The sequence below is a fragment of the Cnephaeus nilssonii genome, assembly GCF_951640355.1.
Source record: "Cnephaeus nilssonii genome assembly, chromosome: 15".
Taxonomy (NCBI): domain Eukaryota; kingdom Metazoa; phylum Chordata; class Mammalia; order Chiroptera; family Vespertilionidae; genus Cnephaeus; species Cnephaeus nilssonii.
In genome coordinates, this window is record NC_137086.1 from 44,464,376 (window position 1) to 44,489,355 (window position 24,980).

At 38.5% G+C, this 24,980-nt stretch overlaps 1 protein-coding gene across 2 annotated transcripts in view; it reads left to right on the forward strand.

Annotated features, from left to right (window-relative positions):
• Positions 1-24,980, forward strand: part of ALMS1 (ALMS1 centrosome and basal body associated protein) — a 151,710-nt gene that overhangs the window by 105,472 nt on the left and 21,258 nt on the right. For both annotated transcript variants that reach the window (XM_079792033.1, XM_079792034.1), the window contains exon 18: positions 7,891-9,029. In XM_079792033.1, coding sequence (XP_079648159.1) covers positions 7,891-9,029 — 1,139 coding nt within the window. The remainder of the gene's footprint in view (positions 1-7,890; positions 9,030-24,980) is intronic.

Sequence of the window (24,980 nt, forward strand, 5' to 3'; positions counted from 1 at the left end):
AGTGACATTGTGCTAAGTGAAATAAGACAGTTACAAAAGAAAAGAAAATAAGCCCATGCTATATAGCTGAAAATAAAATAATTCAGAAGGGTTGAAAAATAAAAGGAAAAGTAGAGTCATGAAAAATATGGAGACATATTAATATAGGTGATATTAAATTAAAAGTGTTACAGGAATTAAGGAGTGATGTTTTTATACTGATTTGCAATTCACAATGAGGTTATAACATAAATCTTTAAACAGGAAATAGCATAAAATATATAAAACAAAACTGGGAGCATCATCAGTAAGGAAGTTTATATTGCCTTATAAAAAAAATGAAGTTGTAGAATTATATGAAAATAACTCTTATGGCCCCAGCTGGTTTGGTTCAATCTGGGGACTGAAGGGTCCCAGGTTCGATTCCAGTCAAGGGCACATGCCCGGGTTATGGGCTCGATCCCCAGTAGTGGGTGTGCAGGAGGCAGCCAATCAATGATTCTCTCTCGTCATTGATGTTTATCTCTCTCTCCCTTCCTCTCTGAAATCAATAAAAATATATTTTAAAAAAAAGAAAATAACTCTTATGATATATTGTTAGGCAAAAGATGCTAGGGAGAAAATGCAAAACTGTCCACAAACTGTCCTAAAACCTGGAGGACCTTCAAGAAGAAATGGACAAGACAGAATAGTAGTAAGAAGTTTGAACATACATACTTACCTCATATTAGGTCGTTGAAATGAAATTGTTTTTATTTTATTTTTAAAAAATATTTTTTTATTGATTTCAGAGAGAAAGGGAGAGGGAGAGAGAGATAGAAATGAGAGAATTATTAAATCAGCCACTTCCTGCATGCCTCCTACTGGGGATCAAGCCCACAACCCAGGCATGTGCCCCAACCGGGAATCAAACCTGAACTCTTGATTCAGAGATTGACGCTCAATCACTGAGCCATGCCGTCCAGGCTGAAATTTTTAAAAAGCATAGTTAAAAAAAATCATCTGGGAATAATGCAAATAATGAGGTTGATTTAATAGATATGTGTAAATGTTTGTACACTTAAAAAAGACACAAGGTGTCCTTTAAAGAGTAAAGATTTTTAACTTTGATGAAGCCTAATTTACTTTTTCTTTTGTTGCTTGTGCTCTTGGTGTCTTATCTTCCAGTCCTTTTCCAAATTCAAGGTAATGTAGATTTACTTCTATGTTTTTTCCTAATATTTTCTAGTTTTAGCTTTACATTTAGCTCTTTGATCTATTTTTTTAAAATAAATCTTTATTATTCAGATTATTACAGGTGTTCCTCTTTTTTTCCCCCATACTTCCCCTCCACCTGATTCCCCACCCCACCCATGCCCTCACCCCCCACCACTGTCTTTATCCATAGGTGTAAAACCTTTGTCCAATCTCTTCTCACACCCTTCAGACCCCCTTGCCCCTGAGAATTGTCAGTCCACTCCCTTTCTATGTCCCTGATTCCATTATATTCACCAGTCCATTCTGTTCTTCAGACTTTTTATTCACTTGCTTTTTAGATTCACTTGTTGGTAGGTATGTATTTGATGTCTTTTTGTTGTTCATAATTTTTATCTTTACCTTTTTCTTCTTCCTCTTCTTAAAGAATACCCTTCAGCATTTCATGTAATCCTGGTTTGGTGGTGATGAACTCCTTTAGCTTTTTCTTATCTGTGAAGCTCTTTATCTGCCCTTCAATTCTGAATGATAGCTTTGCTGGGTAGAGTAATCTTGGTTGTAGGTTCTTGCCGTTCATCACTTTGAATATTTCTTGCCACTCCCTTCTGGCCTGCATAGTTTCTGTTGAGAAATTATCTGACAGTCGTGTGGGTACTCCCTTGTAGGTAACTAACTGTTTTTCTCTTGCTGCTTTCAAGATTCTCTCTTTGTCTTTTGCTCTTGGCATTTTGATTATGATGTGTCTTGGTGTGGTCCTCTTTGGATTCCTCTTGTTTGGAGTTCTGTGCGCTTCCTGAACCTGTAAGTCTATTTCTTTCACCAGGTGGGGAAAGTTTTCTGTCATTATTTCTTCTAATAGGTTTTCAATATCCTGCTCGCTCTCTTCTTCTGGCACCCCAAAAATTCGGATGTTGGTATGCTTAAAGTTGTCCCAGAGGCTCCTTACATTATCTTCATATTTTTGGATCTTTTTTTCTTTTTGGTTGGGTGTTTTTGGTTTCCTCATATTTTTTGTTTTCTCTGGTTGGGTGTTTTTTGTTTCCTCATATTTCAGATCTTTGGTTTGTTTCTTGGGGTATGTTGATCTACAGTTGAGTTTCTGTATATTCTTTATTTCAGACAGTGGATGCTTAATTTGTGACTAGTCCTTTTCCATTTTTTTGACATTCTCATTGAGGTCCTTGAAGTCCTCATCAAATTTCTCCAGTTTTTAGAAGATTCTTGAGTAACCTTATAAATGTGGTTTTGAACTCTATATCGTCCCGTAGTTTACTTTCCTCCATTTCTTTCATTCGTGACATGTTTCTGTGCCTCCGCATTTTGGCTGCTTCCCTGTGTTGATGGAGCGGCTTTGTGTTGTAGGTGACTTATAGGGCCAGTAGCTCAGCCTCCCCAATCACCTGAGGTGGACAGTCTTGGTACACTCCTTTATGAGCTGAGTGCAAAGTCTTGGTGTAGTTAAGCCTTGATTGCTGTTGGTACACTGGGAGGCCAATTGGCTGTGGGGACCCGCTGTGTTTATAACTGCTGCGCTGGAGACACGCTTCTGGTACAGGACTTGTTTCAGTGGGGCTTTGGTGCTCTCTGAGTCCGCCTCCTGACTGTGTCACTTATGGATGTGAGGAGTTGAGGTCTGTGTCTCACACTGACAACTAGGTTCACTGGCTTCTGGATCTCCAATGGGGTGCAGGTCAGCTACTGTCTGAGGCCACCCTGTAGGAGCTACAGGAGAATTCCAGTCTTCTCCTCCCTGCTTGGGATTTGGAGATTTTGGAGCTGTCTGAACTGGTTGCTAGGTTAAGCGGCACTCCATTCATATGCAAAAGCCGCTGCTTGGAGCTTGGGTGAGTTTGTAGGTTGTTCGGGGTGGGGTCTGAGGACGTCACTAGGCTAGGGTGTGGCAAACAGCACTGGCTGGCAGCCAGCCTTCCGCATCTCCAACCGCAACCCCGCGTCTCGCGCCCCAGCGCCGCAAACAATTGTTCCTCCGCACAGCTCTGCAAGCAAGCCACCCTCACTTTCCAACCCGATGGCAAACAGTCCAGAGACAGAGAGGCATCGAGGATGCTTCTCCCCATAGGAGTTTGGGTCCCGCGCGTTTCCCCTTTGGTTTGAAGAAAGCAACGCCTGCCGCCAGCTGGGATCCACCACCAGCCCGTATCGTGCGCGCGCCCCGGTACCTCAGTTTTTCAACGTTTATGTCCTGAACGCTCCTCTCTCCCTCCGTTAGTTGTGGAACTTCCTTTCAGCCAGCCCTCCCGTGGCTCTGGGTGACAGAGGTTTTGTCTTTTAGTTGTAGCTTTGAAATTGTTGTGCATGGCCACAGATTAGGTGTTTATCTACGCCGCCATTTTGGGTTCTCTCTTTGATCTATTTTTGTTAATGTTTTATATATATGGTGTGAGGTAAAGGTACAACTTCATTATTTTCCATGTGGATATCCAGTTGTCCCAGCACCAGTTGTTAAAAAGGACTGTTCCTTTCTCATTGAATGTGCTTGGCACACTTATTGAAAATCAGTTGACCATAGATGTATGGGTTTATTTATGGGCTTTCAATTCTATTCTGTTGCTCTACATGTCTATCCTTGCTGACTGTTGCTTGGTAGTAGTAAGCTTTGACATTGAAAGTGTGAATCCTTCAACTTTGTCTTTTTTATGGTGCTATTCTGGATCTCTTACACTTGCACATGAATTTTGGAATCAGCTTGGCAATTACTACAAAGAAACCAGCTAGGTTCTGATAGGGATTGTGTTGAATCTATGATCAGTATGGTGATATTGCCTTCTTAACAATATTATCTTCCAGTCCAAGAACATGAGATGTTTTCCATTCATTTAGATGTCCTTTAATTTCTTTTCACAGTGTTTTGTAGTTTTCAAAGTAGAAGTTTTACACTTCTTTTGTTATATCTATTCCTAAATATTTTATTTTTTATGCTATTGTGAATTAAATGGTGTTTTATTTTGTTTTTAGTTTAACTGCAGTGTATGATAACGCAGTTGATTTTTAAAATATTTTTATCCTGCAATCATGCTGAACTCATTTATCAGTTCTAATAGATTTTTAATGTATTCTTAGAATTTTCTAGATACAAGATCTTGATATCTGTGAATATAGTTTTACTTCTTTCTTTGTAATCCACATGCCTTCCCCCCCCCCACCTGCCTAGTGTGTGTTTTTCATGGAAGCCCTTTATCAGATTGAGGAAGTTACCTCTATTCCTAGTTTGTTGAGTGTTCTTATCAAGAAAGTGGTTAGATTTTGTCAAATGCTTTTTCTGTGTCTCAGGTTATCAAATGAGTGGAGTTTTTTTGTTTTGGGGTAACTTTGGTTAATAAAATTACATAGGTTTCAGAAGTACAATTCTATAATACATCATGTGTATATCGTATTGTGTTAAGCCAAACTTGCATTTATGGGGTAAATCCCACTTGGTCATGCTGTATAATTCTTTTTATATGTTGCTAGATTTCATTTGCTAATATTTTGATGAGGATTTTTGTGTTTATATTTGTAAGAGCTGTTGACTTGTAGTTTTCTGGTGATGTCTTTGTTGGGTTTTATCATCAGGGTAGCACTGGCCTCATAAAATGAATTTGAAAAATCAGTATTTTTTAAATGTTTAGTAAAATTCAGGGGTGAAACCATCTGCGCCTGGACTTTTCTTTGTAGGTAATTTTTTATTACTATTTCAAATTCTTCACTTGCTTTAGGTGTTTTCAGATTGTGTCTACTTCTTGAGTCTGTTTCAGTAGTTTGTGGCTTTCTAGGAATGGGATGTGTTCATTATATCTAAATTATCTAATTTAGTTCATAGTATTCCTTTATAATCCTTTTTATTTCAGTAAATATATAAGGTTTATTTATTGGTAATAATGGTCCCTCTTTCATTTTGGATATAAGTCTTCTCTTTTTTTTTTTGGTCAGTCTAACTAAAAGTTTGTTGATTTTTTTTTTTTAATCTTTTCAGAGAACCAGCCTTTGTTTTCTATTATTTTTCTCTTTTTAAAATTCTCTACTTCATGAATTTCCACCTTAACTTTTATGATTGCCTTCCTTCTGTTTGCTTTAGTTTTAGTTTATTCTTTTCCTAGTGTCTTAAGATAAAGTTTAGGCTTCTTTACTTGATCATTCTTCTTTCTTGATACAGGCATGTTCAACTATAAATTTCCCTTGTAGCTTTAGGTGCATCTCATGAGTTTATTGCCATTTATTACAAAGTGTTTTCTGATTTCTCTTTTATTTCTTCTTTAACTCATAGGTTATTTAGGAATGTTTTACTTAATTTCTACATATTTGAGTTTTCCAAATTTTATTCTGCTATTGATTTCTAATTGCATTCTGTTTCGGTTGGGGAGCATATTTTGTTATTATTTCTATCCTTTTAAGTTTATTCTCTTGCCTGATTGCTCTGAATAGGACTTCCAGAACTGTGTTGAAAAAGAGTGGGCATCCTTTTCTTGTTCCTGATTTTAAAGAAAAGCTTTCCGTTTTTCATCATTGAGTATGATATTGGCTGAGGGTTTGTGACATATGGTATTTATTATGTTAAGATACTTTTTCTTCTGTACTCATTTTATTGAGGGTTTGATCATAAATGGATATTGTGTCTTAACAAATACCCTGACCGGGAATGGAACGGTAACTTCCTGGTTCATAGGTCAGCATTCAACCACCAAGCCATACTGGCTGGGTTATTTTTTTTTTTTTTAAGTTGTTACTTTTTTTTTTTATTGTTGTGAAATATACATAACAAAATTTACGGGTTTAACCATTTTGTAGTGTACAGTTCAGTGACATTAAGTACATTCGCATAGTTGTACAACCATCACCTCCATCCGTATCCAGAATTACTTCATCTTCTCAAACTGAAATTCTATCCCCATCAAACACTAACTTCCCCTACCCCCCCTTCCTCCTGGCCCCTAGCATCACCATTCTAGTCTCTGTTCCAGTGAATTTGCCTCTTCTATCTACTTTATATAAGTGGAATCATACAATGTTATCCTTTTGTGTCTGGCTTACTTCTCTCAGCACAATGTCTTCAAGGTCCATCTACATTGAGCATGTGTTGTCAGGATTTCCTTTTTTTTTAATATATATTTTTTATTATTAATAGTATTACAGATATCTCCCATTTTCCCCTCCTACCCGGCTATTTTAAAAAAAATTAATTTTAGAGAGAGGAAAGGGGAGAGAGAGAGAGAAACATCGATTTGTTGTCTCACTGATTTTTTTGGTGTTCTTTTAAAAAATTTTTTCATTGGCTTCAGAGAGGAAGGGAGAGAGAAAGAGATAGAAACATCATTGATCGGCTGCCTCCTGCAGGCCCCACACTGGGGATCGAGCCCGCAACCCGGGCATGTGCCCTTAACCAGAATCGAACCTAGGACCCTTCCGTTCGCAGGCTGACACTGTCCACTGAACCAAACCAGCTAGGGCTGTTGTCTCACTTATTTATGCACTCATTGGTTGATTCTTATATGTGCCCTGAACAGGGATCAAACCCACAACCTTGGTATATTGGGATGATGCTCTAACCAACTTAGCTACCTAGCCAGGGCAGATTGTCTCTTTATACTTAGACATAAAAGCAGATTTCATGTGTCTTACTGTGTTCTGGGGAAATTGCCTTAGGAATTATGAGTATTTTTTTTAAATATATTTTATTGATTTTTTACAGAGAGGAAGAGAGAGGGATAGAGAGTTAGAAACATCGATGAGAGAGAATCATCGATCAGCTGCCTCTTGCACAACCCCTACTGGGGATGTGCCCGCAACCAAGGTACATGCCCTTGACCGGAATCGAACCTGGGACCTTTCAGTCCGCAGGCCGACGCTCTATCCACTGAGCCAAACCGGTTTTGGCGAATTATGAGTATTTAATAAAAACCTTCGTTGTCAGTAATCTATGGTGTAGGTGAAAAGGATCCTGTGGTTACAAGTGTTACTTTGTTGCATGCATGTATATTTCTTTGTTTCTACCTATAACTTGGAACACCAAAAATATATATGGATCCTATATTACTATTTACATTTGGGGGTTATGATTGTTAGATATTATTACATCTAAAAATACCCATTTTGACATAGAATGACTGTCAAAAAGTGAATCTGGAGGATGGTAAATTTTGTATTAGGTATATTTTACCACAGTAAACAAAATTGGAGGAAAATATGTAAAGATGGCTCACAGAAAGAAATTTTAAGAGGCTCTAGAACATGTAAAGAGTTTTTCTTTTTTATCCCACGCATTTAATTTCTGATAATGAAAATGAATTATCAGGTTTCTTAGCTGAAAGAGGGGTTAGTAAGGCATATCTCTCAGTTTTATCAACATGGTTGAATAAAAAGGGGAAAAATATAAAGAGAGCACTGATCCTAATACCCCACACAGAGCAAACAGTGCATAGCAGCTGCTGTTATAGTCCTGAGGACTAAAGCTCCTTTCTCAAGGTCACCCAGCCAGTTTGTGACAGAGTCCTACCAGAATCCCGGTCTTCTGACCTTGCGTCTCTTAAATGTTTACCATGCTAGGCTAGCCACTAGGCACCAGGCATAAATCCTTTGTTCAGGCAGTAAATTTTCTGAAACTTTATATAAACTGTTCTTTCCTTTTTCTTCTGTTTCTAAAGAATTAAGTGTGAATACTATTTCTAAAGGCAATGAAAATAGTTTGAAAGTCCTTCAAAATCTTTTTTTTCTCCTTTTCAGAGTCCAGTTCAGAATTTGAAAATACTACCCATTCTGTGTTCAGGTCAGCCAAGTTTTACTTTCATCATCCAGTGCACCTACCAAGTGATCGAGATTTTTGCCATGAATCCTTAGGGAGAAGTGTTTTCATGGGGCATTCTTGGAAAGATTTCTTCCAGCATCATCCAGACAAACACCATATTTGTCTTCCTCCCTCTTATCAAAATGAGGAAAAGACAGAATGTACTAGAATAGAGAGCCTCCGTATCAATGTAAACTTGGGAAACAAAGAAATGATACATCCTACTAAAAGTCAGGCTGGAGATTATACAAAATGTGACAAACAGATTAATGATCAAAAAAAGGATCGTAAGGTCACCCCAGAGCCCACGACTCAGCACATTACAAGTTTGAATGAACTCTGGAACAAGTATCAGGAGCGACAGAAGCAACATAAATCTCTCGAGTGCAGGGGTGGAAAAGAACTATCCTTGGTGGAACGACTTGATCGTTTGGCTAAACTACTTCAGAATCCTATCACACATTCTCTTTGGCCCTCAGAAAGTACACAGGATGATAGCAGAGGGCAGCGAGATACTAAGGAATGGAATGGTAGACAGCAACAGAGAAACAAGCTTCAGAAAAAGAAGCGGTATAAAAGTTTGGAGAAATGCCATAAAAACATAGGAGATCTTAAAAAAAGCAAGGTGCTTTCTACTCATCAAGCTGGAAGGTCCAATCAGATTAAAATTGAACAGGTTAAATTTGATAAATATATTCTGAGAAAACAGCCAAATTTTTGTTATATCAACAATACTTCTTCAGATTCTAGACCCTCAGAGGAGAGTGAGCTGCTCACAGATACTGCCACCAACATCCTTTCCACCACAACTTCTCCTGTGGAATCAGATATATTGACCCAAACAGATAAAGAAGTGACTTTGCATGAAAGGAGCAGCTCTCTTTCCACCATTGACACTGCCCGATTGATCCAGGCTTTTGGCCATGAAAGAGTTTGTTTGTCACCCAGGAGAGTTAAATTATACAGCAGCATCACCGACCATCAGAGGAGATACATTGAGAAGCGGAGCAAGAACAAGAAGAAAGCATTGAGTTATCCCCAAATGACTTCTGAACACACCAGAAGGAAACACATCCAGGTACATGGCTACAAATTGCATCTGGCAATGTGACTGCCTTTTTCATGGACTTTTTAGTTAAGCTTTGCACACAGGTGGAAAAAAGCCATTTGCCCTTTCCTCACTATAATATTCCTTATCAACTGGAAAAGAGTGAGAAAGTGTAGTACAGTGCTATTGTGAGTTGTCATTCTTTTCATCAACACTCATTTACAAATTATCCTTTGGATGAAGGGCTTTGCTGCTAACTGCTTCAGAATCTACAAAGTATATCCCTGGCACCGGTGAGCTTTTAGTTTAGAATGACCTCCATTCTGAACAATATTGCCTGGGTTTTTTTAATTTGTTTTTTGTTGATTTATTTCTCCCTGTCTTTCAAGACATTTTTAGTTGCTTTTAAACACACACACACACACACACACACACACACACACACACACAATACTATGATTTTTTAAAAGTAAATAAAGAATTCGAATGAAAGAAAATTATGGAAACCAGAGAGGGGTGAGCTACAACATGACTTTTATAAATAAATGAAGATTTGTGAGTTATGGGAAGACAAGTTGATGCTAGAGAGAGATAAAATGTACCTTGTAGATATGGTTGTGAGTCACAAATTTTGCTTTTATTTCTACCAGTTAGTATTGCTAGAATTTTGTGATCAATCACAAGTCTATAATATAAAAACAAACTGAATTTTCAAAAGCACTACATATCTCTGGTACTAAAACCTAAAAGAAATTTACTCATCTGTCCTCATAAAGAAGGAACCATGGTGTAATAGAGTCCTCAGCAGCATCCTTACAGTAGTTTCAGTAATAATGCCTATAAGGCTAATATGACCTTAATATAGTGTTCAGCAAAGACATCCCACAAAGGGTCAACACATACTTTAACCCAAGAATAAAATTTAGTGTGCCCAGAGAAGTGCTTTATAAAGAGTGATGCTTGCAAAATGGTTCTTTGTAGTATAGAAAGAAAAAGGTTAGATTTATTTTTTCTCAAACTTTAAAAATTTACATTTTATATATGTTTATATTATACTAGAGGCCCAGTGCATGAATTCGTGCACAGGTGGGGTCCCTTGGCCTGCCGGCAATCAGGACCAGTCGGGGCCAGCTGGCTGGTGGGGAGGGACCGCGGGAAGTTGGCTGGCCACTAGAGGTTGGCTGTGGAAACACAATGACGATCAGGGAGCAGCTCCTGCGTTGAGTGTCTGCCTCCTGGTGGTCATTTGGTCACTTAGGCTTTTATATACATATATGAGTACAGTAATAACATAATTTATAAATACAGGGTGAGGCAAAAGTAGGTTTACAGTTGTGAGTATATGAAAGTTTACTCCTTTATTATTATTTTCTAGTTATTGCATTTTCTGTATAAACAACTGTAAATTTAATTTTGCCCCACACTGCAAATATCTACTTTGGTAATTTATGCTAAAAAATATTGCCTGGCCAGTTAGTTGAGTGTCATCCCATACACCAAAAAGGTTGCGGGTTCAATTCCCCATCAGGGCATATACCTAGGTTGCCAATTAGTTCCCCAGTTAAGGCACATAAGGGAGGCAACCTATTGATGTTCCTCTCATACATCAATGTTTCTCTCTCAAACTGCTTCAGAATCTGCAAAGTATATGCCTGGCACCGGGGAGCTTTTAGTTTAGAATGACTTCCATTCTAACCAATATTGCCTGGGGTTTTTTTGTTGTTGTTGATTCATTTCTCCCTGTCTTTCAAGACATTTTGAGTTGCTTTTAAACACACACACACACAAAATAAAAAAATATGATTTTTTTAAAGGAAATATAGAGTGAAAGAAAATTATGGAAGCCAGAGAGAGGTAAGCTACAACATGACTTTTAAAAATAAATGAAGAAATGTGAGTGATCGGAAGACAAGTTGATGCTCTCTCTCTCAAATCAGTTTTTAAAAATACCCTTGGGTAAAGATTAAAATACATGCATATTTTTTTTCCTGTAGGACTGCATAATTAATTTAGAGATTGCTAGTCTAGACAAAAGAAGGCACAAGACGTCCATACAGTTTACCATAAATATTATAATTGAGGTTTGGTAGGTATTAAATGATAGTGATTACATATATAAATAGTACAATATGAATTTTTTTAAGTAAAAAATAATTGGAAATGGCACAGATTAAGGCTTTTTGTTCCATAGAAGAGATAAGGGAAAAGGAGCTAAGGAGGGATTTTTGTGTGTGGTAAAATACATACATATAACATAAAGTTGATCATTTTGCCCTACCGGTTTGGCTCAGTGAATAGAGCACTGGCCTGCAGAATGAAGAGTTCCGGGTTTAATTCTGGTCAAGTGCACATGCCTGATTGAGGGCTCGATCCCCAGTAGGGGGCGCGCAGGAGGCAGTTGATCAGTGATTCTCATCATTAATGTTTCTCTCTTTCTTCCTCTCCCTTCCTCTCTGAAATCAATAAAAATATATTTTTAAAAATAAAGTTTATCATTTTAATGATTTTAAAGTGCACAGTTTAGTGGCACTGAGTACATTCATAATGTGGTTTTTTTGTTTTTTTATATTTTTAATACATATATATATATATATATATATATATATATATATATATATATGTATGTATGTATTTTATTCAGAGAGGAAGGGAGAAGAAGAGAGAGAGAGAGAGAAACATCAATGATGAGAGAGAGTCATTGATTGGCTGCCTCCTGCACGCCTCTACTAGGGATGAAGCCCGCAACCTGACATGTGCCCTGACCAGGAATCAAAGCGTAAACTACCGCTGTATAGGTCAACGGCCAACCACTGAGCCATGTTGGCTAGGCCACAACAGTTTACAGTTGTTGTTTTTTGCTTTTTAAAAAATATATTTTATTGATTTTTTACAGAGAGGAAGGGAGAGGAATAGAGAGTTAGAAACATCAATGAGAGAGAAACACCGGTCAGCTGCCTCCTGCACACCTCCCACTGGGGATGTGCCCGCAACCAAGGTACATGCCCTTGACCGGAATGGAACCTGAGACCCTTCAGTCCGCAGGTCGACGCTCTATCCACTGAGCCAAACCAGTCAGGGCAACAATTTACAGTTTGATGAATAGCCCAGTATCCCTATCTTTTGTTGCTGTGCTTTTAGTTTCATATCTAAGAAACCATTGCTAAGTCCAAAGGCATAAAGATTTGTCCTTTGATTTTAAATTTTTTATACTTGTAGCTCTTTCATTTGCATCTTTGATATATATTGAGTTAATTTTTGTATATAATATGAGTTAAGGGTCAAAACTTCATTCTTTTCCACATGGATATTCAATTGTCTCAGCACCAGTTATTGAAAAAACTATTCTTTCTCCCTTGAGTCTTCATTGTCAAAACTCAGTTGACCATATAATTGAGGGTTTATTTCTAGGCTTTCAGTTTTATTCTTTTTATCTGTATTTCTATTTGTATGCCATTACTGCACCATTTTGATTACTGTAGCCTTGTGGAAAGAACTGAGAAGGTGACTCCTCCAACTTTGTTCTTTTCCAACACTGTTTTGGCTATTTAAATTCCTTGTATCTCCATGCGAATATTAAGATCAGCTTTTCAATTTTTGCTGAAAAGGTCATTAGGATTTTTATATTAATTGTATTAAATCTGTGTTGGCTTTGGGATTTATTGCCATCTTAACAATATTAAGTCTACCAATCCGTGAGCACAGTAAGTAATTTTTGTATACAGTGTTAAGGTAAGGCTTTAAACTTTATTTTTTTGCACGTGGATATTTCGTTGTCCCAGCAGTATTTGTTGAAAAAAGACAGTCTTTTCCCTGTTGAGTGGTCTTGGCACCCTTGTCAAAAATCATTTGACCAAATATGTAAGGGTTTATTTCTGGGCTCTCTATTCTATTCCATTGGTCTATGTGTCTGTCTACAGTATGCCAGTACACACTGTTTGGGTTTACTCTATCTTTTGAAATAAATTGTGATATTAGGAAGTATAAGACCTCCAACCTTATTCTTTTTCAAGACTGTTTTGGCTATCTGAGGCCCTTTGGTATGCCATATGATTTTTATTATTTTTTCTTTTTGATGTGATTTTAAGTGTAATTGTTTTCTTCATTTTTGCATTGTTCATTGTTAGTGTATAGATAGATACTCAGCTGATTTTTGCATGTTGGTCTTGTATCACGCAACCTGTTTATTAATTCTAACAGTTTTCTTGCAGGTTTTTGTTGTTGTTATTGTTAATCCTCATCCAAGGGTATTTTTTCCATTGATTTTTAGAGAGGGTGGAAGGGAGGGGGAGAAACAAAGAGAAACATCAATGCGAGAGAGACACATTGTCTGGTTGCCTCCTGCACACGCCCCTACCAAGTCAGAGATTGAGCTTGCAACTGAGGTATGTGCCCTTGACCAAAATTGAACCCATGACTCTTCAGTCCATGGACTGATGCTCTAACCACTGAACCAAACTGGCTAGGGCTTGTACATTCTTTAGGATTTTCTATATATAAGGCTATATTATCTGTGAATAGAGATAGTCTTACTTCCTCTTTTTCAATTTGGGTGCCCTTTATTTTTCTTGCCTAATTGGTCTGGCTAAATCTTCCAGTTGAGTGTCAAATAGAAGTGGTAAAAGCAAGGCACCATTGTTTGTTTATGATCTTAGGAAAGCATTCAGTCTTTTGCCGTTGAGAATGGTTTTAGCTGTGTATTTCCATATATGACCTTTATTGTGCTGAGGAAGTTACATTTTTTTCCTATTTTGGTGAGTGTTTTTACCATGAAAGGGTTTTGTTTTTTGCCAAGTATTTCAGCACCTATTGAGATGATCATATGGGTGGTTTTTTAAAATTCTATTAATATGGTATATATTGATAATCATTAATAATGGTATGTGTTAAACCATCCTTGCATTCCAGAAATACTTTGCCGGGGAAGGGGGAATACAGGTGGGGCAAGCAATGCTAAGTAAAAAGCCACAAAGCTCTCTCCTACTTTATTTGTCCTTGCTCTTGCTTTTCTTTAGTTGCCATGTACCTTTGACTGTATTTCAGAGTTTTGATAAGGTTGATTTTGACAGTTTTTGTCAGATTTTTGGTCCTAGTAAAGGGGCAGGTTCCTGAGCTCTCCCTATTCTGCCAGTTTTGCTGACATCCCTCCCTGGTAGTTTTGTGCCCTTCCCGCAACAGCTGCTGTTTCACTTTCCTGGGTCTGCACTATAATGGACACTTTCATAAAACTCTTCAATCGTTTTCCTGGTGGAGTTCATAGAAAATAGTCAGCAAAGGGGTGCAGACTCCCTCAATTTCTATAGCCCCCAAGGGCTTCACACTCTTGTCAGTGCACACTTGGTCTCTAGCACTTAATCCAATCTCGAACCTTCTTAATTGTATCCAGTTGTATCACTTCCAGGTAACCAGGTAACAGCAGTATCTTCTTAGATTTAGGACCAGAGTTGCCCTCTGACCTTGACTTTCGGAGGCTTCAAGAAAATTCATGAAATTAAAGTTGGTTTGTTTTTGTTGTTGTTGGTGGTGGTGGTGGTGGTGGTTATAAGGATGGCAGCACTGCTTTATTCAACTCTGTTGATATCCAAGTGGGGAAAAAATGTATATCACTACTAGTAGATTTTGACCTGTGGTATTTTTATTAGTAGTACTTTTTAGATGTTTCATAATGTAGCTTTGGATTTCCTGTTTGACCCAAGAGGAGTTTAGGAGAGAATTTTTTTTAATTCTGTTGCTTAGATTTATTGTCTCACTGCATATTAATTTTGCTGTATCGTGATTAGAGATTGTGCTCTATTCTATTTCTGTTTTCAGGATATATAGAGACTTGTGACTTAATGTATGACTAAGTACTCCAAGGGTGTTATAAAGGAGGTAGAGTCTCCATACAGAGTATAACATTCTAATTATATGAATACTAGAGGCCCGGTGCACAAAATTCGTGCACGGAGGGGGATTGTCCCTCAGCCCAGGCTGTACCCTCTCCAATCTGGGACCCCTCAAGGATTGGGCCTAAACGGGCAGTTGGACATCCCTCTCACAATCCAGGACTGCTGGCTCCCAACTGCTTGCCTGCCTGCCTTCCTGATTGCCCCTAACCGCTTCTGCCTGCCAGCTTGATCACCCCCTAACCGCTTTGCTGCCAGCCTGTTTGCCCCCAACTTTCCTCCTCTGCTGGCCTGGTCACCCCTAACTGCCCTCTCCTGCAGGGTTGATCACCTCCAACTGCCCTCCCTTGCAGGCCGGGTGCCTCCCAACTGCCCTCTCCTGCTGGCCACCTTGTGGTGGCCATCTTGTGTCCACATGGGGGCAGGATCTTTGACCACATGGGGCAGCTATATTGTGTGTTGCAGTGATGATCAATCTGCACATTACTCTTTTATTAGATAGGATAGAGGCCTGGTACAGGGGTGGGGGCCAGCTGGTTTGCCCTGAAGGGTGTCCTGGATCAGGTGGGGGTTGCCTTGGGGCGTGGGGCGGCCTGAGCAAGGGGCCTGTGGTGGTTTGCAGGCCGGCCACAACCCCTGGCAACCCCAGCAGAGGCCCTGGTATCTGGAATTTATTTTCCTTCTACAATTGAAACTTTGTAGCCTGGAGCGGAGCCAAGCCTGGGGCTCCCTCCGAGGCCGAGGCCGGCAGCCATTTGTGTTGGGGTTATAATTGAAACTTTGTTGCCTTAAGCGGGTGGGCCCGGCCAGGGTGTGCGGAAAGCTTTGCTTCCCCTGTTGCCGGCGGCAACCCTGGCCTGCTCTCTCAAGCTCCATTCTGCCACCATTTGTTTGAATTTGTTTACCTTCTATAATTGAAACTTTGTAGCTTGAGTGGAGGCTTGGGCCTGGCAAGGGCAGGCGGAAAGCTTGGCTTCCTCTGTTACCTAGGAAACCTTGCTCTCTGTGGCTGTAGCCATCTTGGTTTGGGTTAATTTGCATACTTGCTCATATTGGATGGTGGGCGTGTCTTGTGGGTGTGTCAGAGGTATGGTCAATTTGCATATTTGTCTATTATTAGGTAGGATTATTAGGTAGGATGCTTAGTATATCATCTTCGTTAATTATCTTTATTATATTCTTCCCAAATATTGGTTTCCTTGATCCATTAAGGATTCCAAAGAATATAATTGAAAGTTGATTTATCTTGTGGTAATTGAAGGTTTATGTATAAGTTTATGTCTGGCACATACAATATAGATGACAGTTTTTAATCACTATGAATTATACTGTAAATTGTCCAAAGTAAGTTCATTTTCCATTTTTAACATATTTTGTCTTTGATTCTGTTTCATCCAATGCAATTTTTAAATGTACATTTGCACAGTTGGTCTTTGCCCATCTTTTTATTTTTAGCTCTTCTAAGTCATTTTGCTCCAGTGTAAGTAGCATCTAGTTGAATTTAACCCTCCCCCCTCAATGTGAGGGTTTTCTTTTGAAGTGAATTTATTTTGCTTAAGGTCCAAATTATAACAAGTATGTTTGGTTTAAATTTTATCATCTTTTTTTCCTGTTCTATGTGTTTATTATACAAAAGTCTATTTCAGACTGGGGAAATGACCTTTTTATTGTGTTAAAACAAACACAATACATAAAATCTATCATCTTAACCATTTAAGTGTACAATTTAGTGTTAAGTATATTCTTTGTGTAGGAAGAGCTTTGTGATGGCTCCTTAAATTTGGTCCCAGTTGTTTTGTTGCCAGTGAAAATAGGGTTCTTCCACAGAGTCACGAGGAAAGCATTTCGGGGACCTGTGCATAGGAGGATGAGGTGTAGTGGTAAGACTTATTGGAATAGAAGCAATAGACTATTTCCAGGTGCCCAGTGTCTCATCCACGAGCAGATAGCTAAGCTCTGCCTCGCTATGGGGGAAGTCCAGCCTCTGGGGCAGCAAGCCCACACTTGTCCTCACCAAGCCCAGGAGGACCAGGGCCCGGAAATTCTATGCCATTGGCCAAGAGGTGTCTGAAACTTCGTAGTTCTGTTCAGTCCATGCCTAAGCTTAGTTCAGCTCAGTCTCTGTCCCCATCTGGCTATTGTAGTCTCTGTTCCTGACTGTGCTGAGCAGGCACTGCACTGCTGCACATAGGCCCATGCTTGGAACCTCGCAGCTGCTACAGAGAGAGAACACATTTGAACTAACTGGTACATGTGTGTTACTGAGATTGGCCTTTGTTAAGCTTGGATTATATTACCTTGGGTTTAAGAGAGAGCAGGCTTTCTTTCAAACTAACTTCTCTTTTCTAATCCTTCCTGGGCTTGTGCTGGGTCCTCCCCCTATTCAGTCTCTTTCTTAGATCTTCTGGGGTTTCATGCCCTCATCCAATCTTATCCTTTTCCCAGGATAGGCACCTCCCCATTATGGTCACCATTTGGCTCCTGCTGCACATGCCTCAAAGTAGAAGGACCTCCCCCTGTGCCATCTTGGCTTCTACTGCCCAGTGTCTAGCAAAGGAATTTCCCCTTTATTGTTTACTAGAGGCCCGCTGCACAAATTCATGCACAGGTGGGGTCTCTCAACCTGGCCTTGATCGGGCCAATCGGGGCCAGCCGGCCAGGGGGAGAGACCGCGGGAGGTTGGCCAGCCACGGGAGGTTGGCTGTGGGAGCGCTCTGACCACCAGGGGGCAGCTCCTGCATTGAGCCTCTGCCCCCTGGTGGTCAGTGCATCATAGTAACTGGTCAAGCAGTCGACCGGTTGCAGCAGTCGCTTAGGCTTTTATATATATAGACTAGCATTCCCGTTGCAGGAAAAATCCTGCAATAGGGTTTCCTGCTGCACTCTACCCCGCCCTGCCTGCTCTCCTCCCTTGTCCCCCACCCCGCCTTCTCCGCCAGCCCGCCTGCTTTTCCCTTCTCCCCCGGCCCCGCCTCCACTCCTCCCTTCTCCTCCCCCCAGCTTGCTTGCTTCTCCGCAGCTTTGCTCCCTTCTGCAGCTCTTGGCTTCTTTCTATGCTGTCTTGATATGCAAATTAGCCGCCATCTTTGTTGGGGTAATTTGCGTACTCGTCCTGATTGTTGATGGGCGTGGCTTGGGCGTAGCGGAGGTGCGGTCAATTTGCATATTTGTCTATTATTAGGTAGGACTAGAGGCCCGTTGCAGGAAGATTCCTGCAGGAATAGGGCTTCCTGCGGCCATCTCCTCCACCCCGCCTACTTCCCTCCCTTCTCTACCACCCCACTTGCTTCTCCGCAGCTTCGCTCCCTTCTGCAGCACTTGGCTTCCTTCTGTGCTGTCTTAAGTCTTCGCTCTGCGCCTGGATATGCAAATTAACTGCCATCTTTGTTGTGTTGATTTGCATACTCCTGATTGGCTGGTGGGCGTAGCAGAGGTACAGTCAATTTGCATGTTTCTCTTTTATTAGATAGGATTCCTCCCCCAACTACAACCCTCACCCGGCCATAATCTCAGTGGACTGGTTGTCCCCTGGGAGATTGAAAAGACAGTCCTTCATCCTTACATGGAGGGCAGGGAGGTGTTAATCCCCTCCTCAGGGATTCGGCTATCCCCTGGGGTGTCTGAAGTTGTAACTTCCAGACTTAAGCCTGATTACATGTAATTTCCAGACTCAATCAGGTCCAGCCAGTCTAGTTCCCTTCTCTTTTGTTTTTTGGTGTATTTTTTTCTCTCTTATTTTTTTCTTTGTTTTTTTCCTTCTCTTTTGTTAACTCATAGCAGCCTTTGGTAACAGTTTCTCTAGACAGTATTTCTGGAATTTTTTTGGTCTGAGTTGAGTCCTTTCCCTAGATTCTGAATATTCTTTTTACTTTTTATTTTGTCTTTCAGTTATTGAAGAAGAGGTTCATTAAGCCTGTCTTTATGCTATCATATTTTCTAAAATTCATTCATCTGTTTTCTCTGTGTTTCTCTATCTTTTATTTTGGATTTCTGTCTTTTCTGTAGGCTTCTTCTCAACTAGAACTGTGCTCATGTTTTTGCTCCTCATAGACTATTAATGATTTTACCTGGTGCTTCTACCACTTTATATTTTTGTCCCTCTTTATTACCAAATATTTTGTCAAAAAAGATTTCTCTTTATTTCCTTTGAGTATAAAAGTAAAAGATAACTAAATGTGAAGAGTTCAGATAATATAAAAAATACAAAAAATTTGGAAATCACCCAGAATTCTCATTGTCCTGAAATAGTCAAAATCAATTAACAGGTTTGTATTTTATGATTCACACATCTGCTTATGTTGAATCTATTTCATTATGTTCATGTTCTAATGTAGCTAAATACCTAATGAAGAGACTTTAATGAGAGAATAAGATTAAATGTTTATCAGTATTTCTTACATTTTTATAAAACAGATTTCAATAGTCTTACACTCATGTTCATATATGAAGAGAAACAAGTAAAAGAAATCATATTATGTATATTGTTTGAAACTGTACATTTAATATATCTTAGACATCTTTCTATGTCAGATGCAGATTAATGTAGTCATTTTTATTGGCTTTATGGGTTTCATTGTATAAATATAGTATTTATCTAATTAGTTACCTAGTGACAGATATTTACATTGTTTTGAAATTTTTATCATAATCTGCACTTTGATGAATTATCTTGTTACATCTCTATGGATTTTTTCTGTTTCCTTGAGATATATTTCTAACATGAAATTTCTGGATTATTAAGTATGCACATTCAAAATGTTTAATCCAGCATCATCCTGTATGCCAAGAGGTTGTGGGTTCCATCTCAGGTCAGGGCACACATGCTGGAGGCAACCTATGGATGTCTCTCACATAGATGTTTCTCTCTCCCTCTCCTCCCCTCCCCCTCTTCCTTTCTCTCTAAAAATCAATAACATATCCTTGGGAGGATTTTTTATTTTTATTTTTTTTAATTTAAAAAAAATTTTTTTAATTTCTTTATTGATTAAGGTATCACATATTTGTCCTCATCCCCCCATTCCCATCCCACATCCCTCCCCACACATGCCCTGGGTGAGGATTTTTTAAAAGTTTTTTTAGTCTACACTATTAAGTTGTCCTGAAACAAATTATTTTTTCACTAGCAATGTATAATAATAATACCTTGGTCAGTACCTGACAATGGCATTCTTGTTAGCATTTGCCAAGCAGATAGGCCTGGAATATAGTATCTATTCTGCTTTACATTTTTTAAATCACATCCACTGAGATTTTTATTTTCTTTTGTATGATTATTGACCATTTCTATTTCTTCTTTGAACTGCCTATATTGTCTTTAACCTGTATTTCCTCAGATATGCTCATGCTTCTTTGTCCTGAACCTGTGTGTCCAGCACATTTTTTACCTGTTATTTGAGGGTTTAAGAGTCAGTATAAGGGAATAGCTGCAGCTGCCTGCTCATCCTCCCCTCCTTCCTTTGATGACACCTACTCTTTCTTTGACTCAGTCTTTCTGTGCCTCTCTCTGTATTTATGCAGCCTCTACAGTCCGTGCTTTCTCTCACTGCTGTGTCTTTTCATGCTTTCTCCTTTTCTCTGGGCCTCTGTACACCCACACTCTGTGCACTGCGCTCTTCCCCTTCCCACCCGCTGTCTCCTGTCTCACTGTCTCTACTGTGTCTCTTGTTTTTCTGGTTACTCCTCCTCTCCTCCCTTTCTCTCATGTTCTTGCTGTGTTTACCTCTGTGCTCTGTGTTTTCTCTCTTATTCCTTCTCCCAACATTTCTTATCTCTTTTTCTCAGTTTCTGGTTGTATATTGGAGTTGAAGAAGGGAAATAGTTTACTATTGTCAGAAAAAAAAAGTCAGGTGTTTCAGTTTTGTTCATGGAAAAAAGTTGGAGATGAATTATTTCTCTATATTTTTATCTCATTAATGTAAAATCAAATGTTTACCACTATTTCTTATTTATTTTAATAGTATTGGCTGATTTCATATTAGTCTTTACAATTATGATCATATATGGAGAGAAACAAGTAAAAAGCAGTAACTTAGAACCCAAAGAAAACATTTTATGATATATTAAGAAATAAAAAGCAAGATGTAAAACTATATTTATATTCCAAATATTTTATCTATACATAATTGTGTGATATATATATACATATATGTATGTATATGTCACACAACTGAATCAAAATAAAATACTGACATTATCTTAAAATTATGGGATTCTTTATAAATTCCTATGTCAAGTTTTTTTACCAGAAGCATGTATTTTCTAATAATAAACTATTAAGGTTGTTTTTGTTTGACATTAATTTAAAAAGTGAGGTAAGCCAGACAGATCAAACACACACAAAATGTTAGTTATGAACTGGAAAGGAAAATCTTCAGGTTTTTCATTGCATTCTAGTTTCTGCTTAAAATTTCTATTTGAATCTCATAATAAATCCTTCTGGAAGCAGAGTAAAATATTAGGATTAGAGAAGTATTTACACAGTTTCTATGCCAAAGTAAAGTAGAATTTTCTTTTAACTCCATGTGCTAAGGGTTGAGTTAAATGTGCTCCTAGGTTCATGGCCTCTTTTATGTATGTTCCCTGTAATGGACACCAAGGTTGCTGTCAACTCCCAGCACCACAAAAGACCACAGTGCACCCCCTTGTGCATATCCCCTAATGGACCTGTGTGAGACTGTCTTTGGCATATATATCCAGAAGTGGAATCATGGATCATAAGCTATATGTATACTTAATTTTCCAGTCTCTATTCCTACCTACAATGCATGAAAATTCCTATGTTTCCATTTCTATGCCAATTTCTAGTTTTGCTGGAAGATTAGAAATACAAGTTCATATACTATAGGTAGGGGTTTTCTTTGTTGGTGTGTTGTTGTTTTTAAATTAAATGTTACTTGTGTTGTGAATATATCCTACCCCCACTTTGTAATTTCTAAGAGAGGAGAGTCTTTTAGAGACTTCCAAAATTACTGCTGTTCTTTTTTTTTTCCCCCTGTTTACTCACTGGTGGTTTTTTTTTTTTTAATCTTTATTGTTGAAAGTATTACAGGTGTCCCCTTTTCTTTCCCCATTGACCCCTTCTAGCCTTCACCCGCCCCCACCCCAGGCCTTCACCACACTATTGTCTGTGTCCATGGGTTATGCATATATACATACAGGTTCTTTGGTTAATCTCATCTACTGCTGTCCTTTGAATCAGGATACAAACATTTGTTCATTCATCTAGCCATAATTATAATATAGAAAGTGATAACATAAGAGTGGGATACTTTAATTGCTTTTCTTTGATTTTTACATATAAAAGATGTGGAAGATTTTAATAGCCATATTTACAAGCATGATTTAAAATATCTATATAGCCGAAACCGGTTTGGCTCAGTGGATAGAGCGTCGGCCTGCAGACTGGGGGGTCCTGGGTTCGATTCCGGTCAAGGGCATGTACCTTGGTTGCAGGCACATCCCCAGTGGGGGTGTGCAGGAGGCAGCTGATCGATGTTTCTCTCTATCCCTCTCCCTTCCTCTTTGTGAAAAATCAATAAAATATATTTTAAAAAAATAAATAAATAAAATATCTATATAAAACTTCATTTCCAAAACACAGCATCTACAGTTGTTCCAATGTCCACTTTAAAAAAGTAATTGTACATTTAGACAAAATGTTGATAAATCCCAAAAGTGGGAGATTTATAAGCTCTTACTTTCTAACCACAATATAGTAACATTGCAACCTTAACAGCTACTATTTTTCACTAAACAGATGAAAACTTAAAAACATCATTCTAAGGGTAGGAGGCAACACTCTTAAACCCTTAATCCACATGGAATTTATTTTTGTGTGCATAGGTATGATGTTATTTTTATATTCAACTAATTGTTAATAGAAATTTTTAAGCAAAGTGATATTCCTAAATTGTTAGAAAAATCTAATATTCTGGGGTTAAGCTGGACTCTAATCAATTGGATTTGGTAATTAATAGCCATGGTTCTTTTAAAATTTCTACTCAAAATAATTGAATATGTGAACACCTTATCAGAAGGAGAGATCTAAAGAGGAAACTAATTCTGACCAAAATATGAAGCCATTTCATTTATTAAATTTGAAGTTAGATCAGAATATACGAGTGAAAATATCTAACATAGATATGTATGATTTCATGAGTGTATTATAAGTGAAATGAAGATTTTTGAGTCATCATCTTCATAAATATTAAAGCCAAGAGGAAAGACTTGAGAGAATGCAGAAAAAGAGGGTAGACCGGAAAGAGGAGGCACTTCCAAACCATAATTAAAAACCTGATAGAAAATCTTTTGGGACCCATGTCATCTAGTTGGACCACCCTTTACAAGATTTTCATGATCATTTGTTAACCTGGTTTTTCCCATGTATTAATTGAGAACTTGTTTCTTTTTTGTTTCTTTTTTTCCTACCCCAACCCCTGTCATTATCTGGGAAACTTTACTATCCTGTTATAGTTTCTTGGCCTCAGTTATCATTTTAACCATCCAGCCTTGTGACCATACTTGGAATTTTTATATCATTCAGAATCATTCCATCTCTGTAGTATTTCCTCATTCATGTAACAAAAGAAAATTTCTGAGGAGCTACTGCATTTTTAATTTTGGGGGGAAGATTTTCCATAGTTATCTACCATACCTGCAGAAATAAATGACCAGTTCTGAATAATAATTATCACCTGAGTTCCTGCTTTTTAAGCTTTAATCTTGTCTTTAGGAATTGAAACTATGTTAAAGTGTTCTTTTTGTGACAGGTGCTTTGTGATTGTGTCACCCTTTACTGGGTAGTTTTTTTTATTGAAACTTCATTTCCCAGTTTGATCTGCATATAACTAAAAACTTTTCACAACAACAAAAATTATTTTGATGACATTGAATATATTTCTAATTTTGACTCTGACTGTCTTATCATTGTGTATCTCTGGTCCTAAACTTGAATGGTTATAAATGAATTAACATAAACCCATTCCTCTGGGGTCGGGGGAGAGGGGGGGCGGGGAACAAAGCAAAACGTCTTGCAGGCACCTGACTACCTGAAGGTCAGCAATAACAATCTACATGAAGAATAGCCATATAGGGTCATGTAAGGAAACATGTCCTTTTTTCCTATATTATGTTTTCCTATTTCCACCTAAAAAGTAAATTTCTAGTTGAAAATCTTTTTTTCTTTTTCTGGATCTGATGGTGTGTCTGATCAACAAATATGAGAATGAGTCTCACCTAGATTTTAGTTAAACTAAAACATACACAAGCCTGAAACATCTCTGAAATGGTGGCAATTACTTTCTTTTCCCAGTGTAGAGTAAGGCATCAGCAGGTGAGTTTGCTCTCATAATAGAAATTAAAACAAAAACAGCCATGTAGCCCTAGCCAGTTTGGCTCATTGGAAAGAGCATCAGCTTGTGGACTGAAGGGTTCCAGGTTCGATTCTGGTCAAGGGCACATGCCAAGGTTGTGGGCTCGGTCCCCAGTGTGGGGAATGCAGGAGGCAGCCAGTCAGTGATACTCTCATCATTAATGTTTCTCTCTCTTCTCCCTTCCTCTCTGAAATCAATAAAAATATATTTTTAAAAAAAACACAGCCATGTATCTCCTTTCAAGACTCTACAACAGCAAGCTTAAACCATGATAGCTGATAATGTCATTTGACTTGTAGTCATTTAAATCTTTATATCTAAGCCCCATTACCGAGAACTGAATGGGCTGATCACACCTGGCTAATCCCAGGCCCTGAGGGATAGATGATGAGTCATTAGCCTTTCCCAGGAACCGAGGAAAGTGGGAGTGTTGTGGTTTACCAACAGCATCTGTAAATGACTTTAGCAAAAATGTTCTACCCCATAGTGGGTTCTCAGCACAAATTGTCATGCACAATGCAGACCTGTATGTTGCGATTATTGTGAAACTGTGAAAATCAACATTGCATGATTCTGATAGTTTACACTTGGCCCTAATCATAGAGTGTGTATAGTGTTTCAGTGTATCTACAACATTTAGCACCTACATTTTTGTTAGGAATGTCTGTTCGTTATGTGAAATGATACTGTTGCTCACTTTCCATTGTCCTCATATCTCTGATTCAGTA